The sequence below is a fragment of the Penaeus monodon genome, chromosome 15 (assembly GCF_015228065.2).
Source record: "Penaeus monodon isolate SGIC_2016 chromosome 15, NSTDA_Pmon_1, whole genome shotgun sequence".
In the NCBI taxonomy this organism is placed as follows: domain Eukaryota; kingdom Metazoa; phylum Arthropoda; class Malacostraca; order Decapoda; family Penaeidae; genus Penaeus; species Penaeus monodon.
Window position 1 is genome coordinate 28100865 of NC_051400.1, and position 1701 is coordinate 28102565.

The 1701-nt window shown below is 36.3% G+C and overlaps 1 protein-coding gene across 2 annotated transcripts in view; it reads right to left on the reverse strand.

The window, feature by feature from the left end:
* Positions 1-1701, reverse strand: part of LOC119581895 (serine/threonine-protein kinase PLK1-like) — a 62121-nt gene that overhangs the window by 56588 nt on the left and 3832 nt on the right. For both annotated transcript variants that reach the window (XR_005229596.1, XM_037930057.1), the window contains exons 3-6: positions 1002-1219; positions 759-854; positions 293-492; positions 65-175 (exon numbers count right to left, since the gene is read on the reverse strand). Coding sequence is in view for 1 of the 2 variants with exons in the window: in XM_037930057.1 (XP_037785985.1) it covers positions 65-175; positions 293-492; positions 759-854; positions 1002-1219 (625 nt within the window). In the remaining variant the exon portion in view is untranslated. The remainder of the gene's footprint in view (positions 1-64; positions 176-292; positions 493-758; positions 855-1001; positions 1220-1701) is intronic.

The following is a 1701-nucleotide window of genomic DNA, read 5'->3' on the forward strand; positions in this document are numbered from 1 at the left end:
CCTACACATATTCAAATAATGAGAGACTGCACTAACAAGTGCAATCTAAACCACATCAACTTACCTTTGGTGTTAATTTCCAGAAGAGGTTTCCTAGTAGCTACAATGGAACATCTTGAGTCAAATCTAGGAGCCATCGTGAGGCAAGATGTGGGAAGGCGAGTTGGGATATATCCTGCAACAAAGGCATCATTTTACATTAGTGAAAATACAAATCCCCCATTTATCCTTCACTTGCTGTTCAAAGATACAATATCAACTTCAAAATAAATATACAATGTGCTATTCTTACCCATAGTCATAAAATCATCAGCTAGGATACTATCAACATTAGGTCTACGTGTGGGATCCCCCTGCAGCAATCTTTGGATGAGGGACCGGGCTAGTGGACCAATGCGAGATGGGATGTGATATTCATTTTTCTTGATCCTCATATATGTGTCCTTTAGGGTTTGAGTTTCAAATGGAGGTTTACCTACTAGCAAAGTATATCTGAAAGCATACAAAAACTTGTTATTACATAGCTATTGCTACAAATGCACAAAAAAACAGTTATCAATCTAATTAGTTCTAAATACATAGTTGAAGTAAAAGAAATTTATATTCATTGAAAATCACATGTCTGAAGCAAAACCGTTACTACAATGAATCAAATGAATGTGTTCTTTCCATCATATCAAATATTAATTGCAGTGTGACATCCTTTAACAAATCATTTCCTACATAACCTCAACAATAATTGCTGGCATGATACTTACAAAATACAACCTAAAGACCACACATCAACTTCGTAACTATGGCCCTTCTTGCAAAGAATTTCTGGAGCAATATAATTAGGAGTACCACAGAGTGTTCTGTTGGGATATTAGGAAGAAATTTGATTACCAAGTAAATTATGTCATCTTAAAATGTAGAAGAGTAAAGTCAGACCAGAATTGCATATATTTAACATGTATTAGTCATCTTTTTAAAAGATAAAAAAAAAAAAGTCAATCCCTCACCTCTTTCTTTCTCCCTCATAATCCACCCTGGTAGCTAGACCAAAATCACCAATCTTCAGTTCCATTTCATCATTAAGAAATAGATTTCCGAGCTTTAGATCTCTGTGAATCACTTTGCGATCATGGAGATGTTTAACACCCAACAACAGCTGCTTCAGAAAGTACCTTGTCTCTGGTTCTGTGACAGCTTTACGACGCTTGTGCAATTCCATCAAGGACTGAGAAAATAAAGAAATCAGTAACATAGTAACCCTTTTAGGCATGACCTAATTCAATTTACAGATCTATAAATTTCAGTCAGAAAAGGATGTAAGTGTAATTCAATTTATTTGTCTGCAACAACACCAAATGCTTCAAACAGAAATGAACTGATATGAAGCAGCTGTGCAACTTGCAATTAATCTAGCTTGTGCCTGCGCTTGCTCCTTAACCTTCTTATCAACACAGAATGGGAACCAAACTAGACCGGAGTACAGAGAGGCTTTCAACCAATCAGGGAAGACAGAAGGTGCAGTTTGCAGCGGTCTGCTAGCACTTAATGCTTTATTTTTAAGTTTTGAGTATGTCAAAACATTAAAAAACACAAAGAACACCTAGGTTAGGTTATCCACAAGTTTGAACAGGTCCAAACTCGTGAAGCATTAGATCCAGCACCGGCAACAGACACAAGCATGCTACAAAAGAAACCAATACAATATAT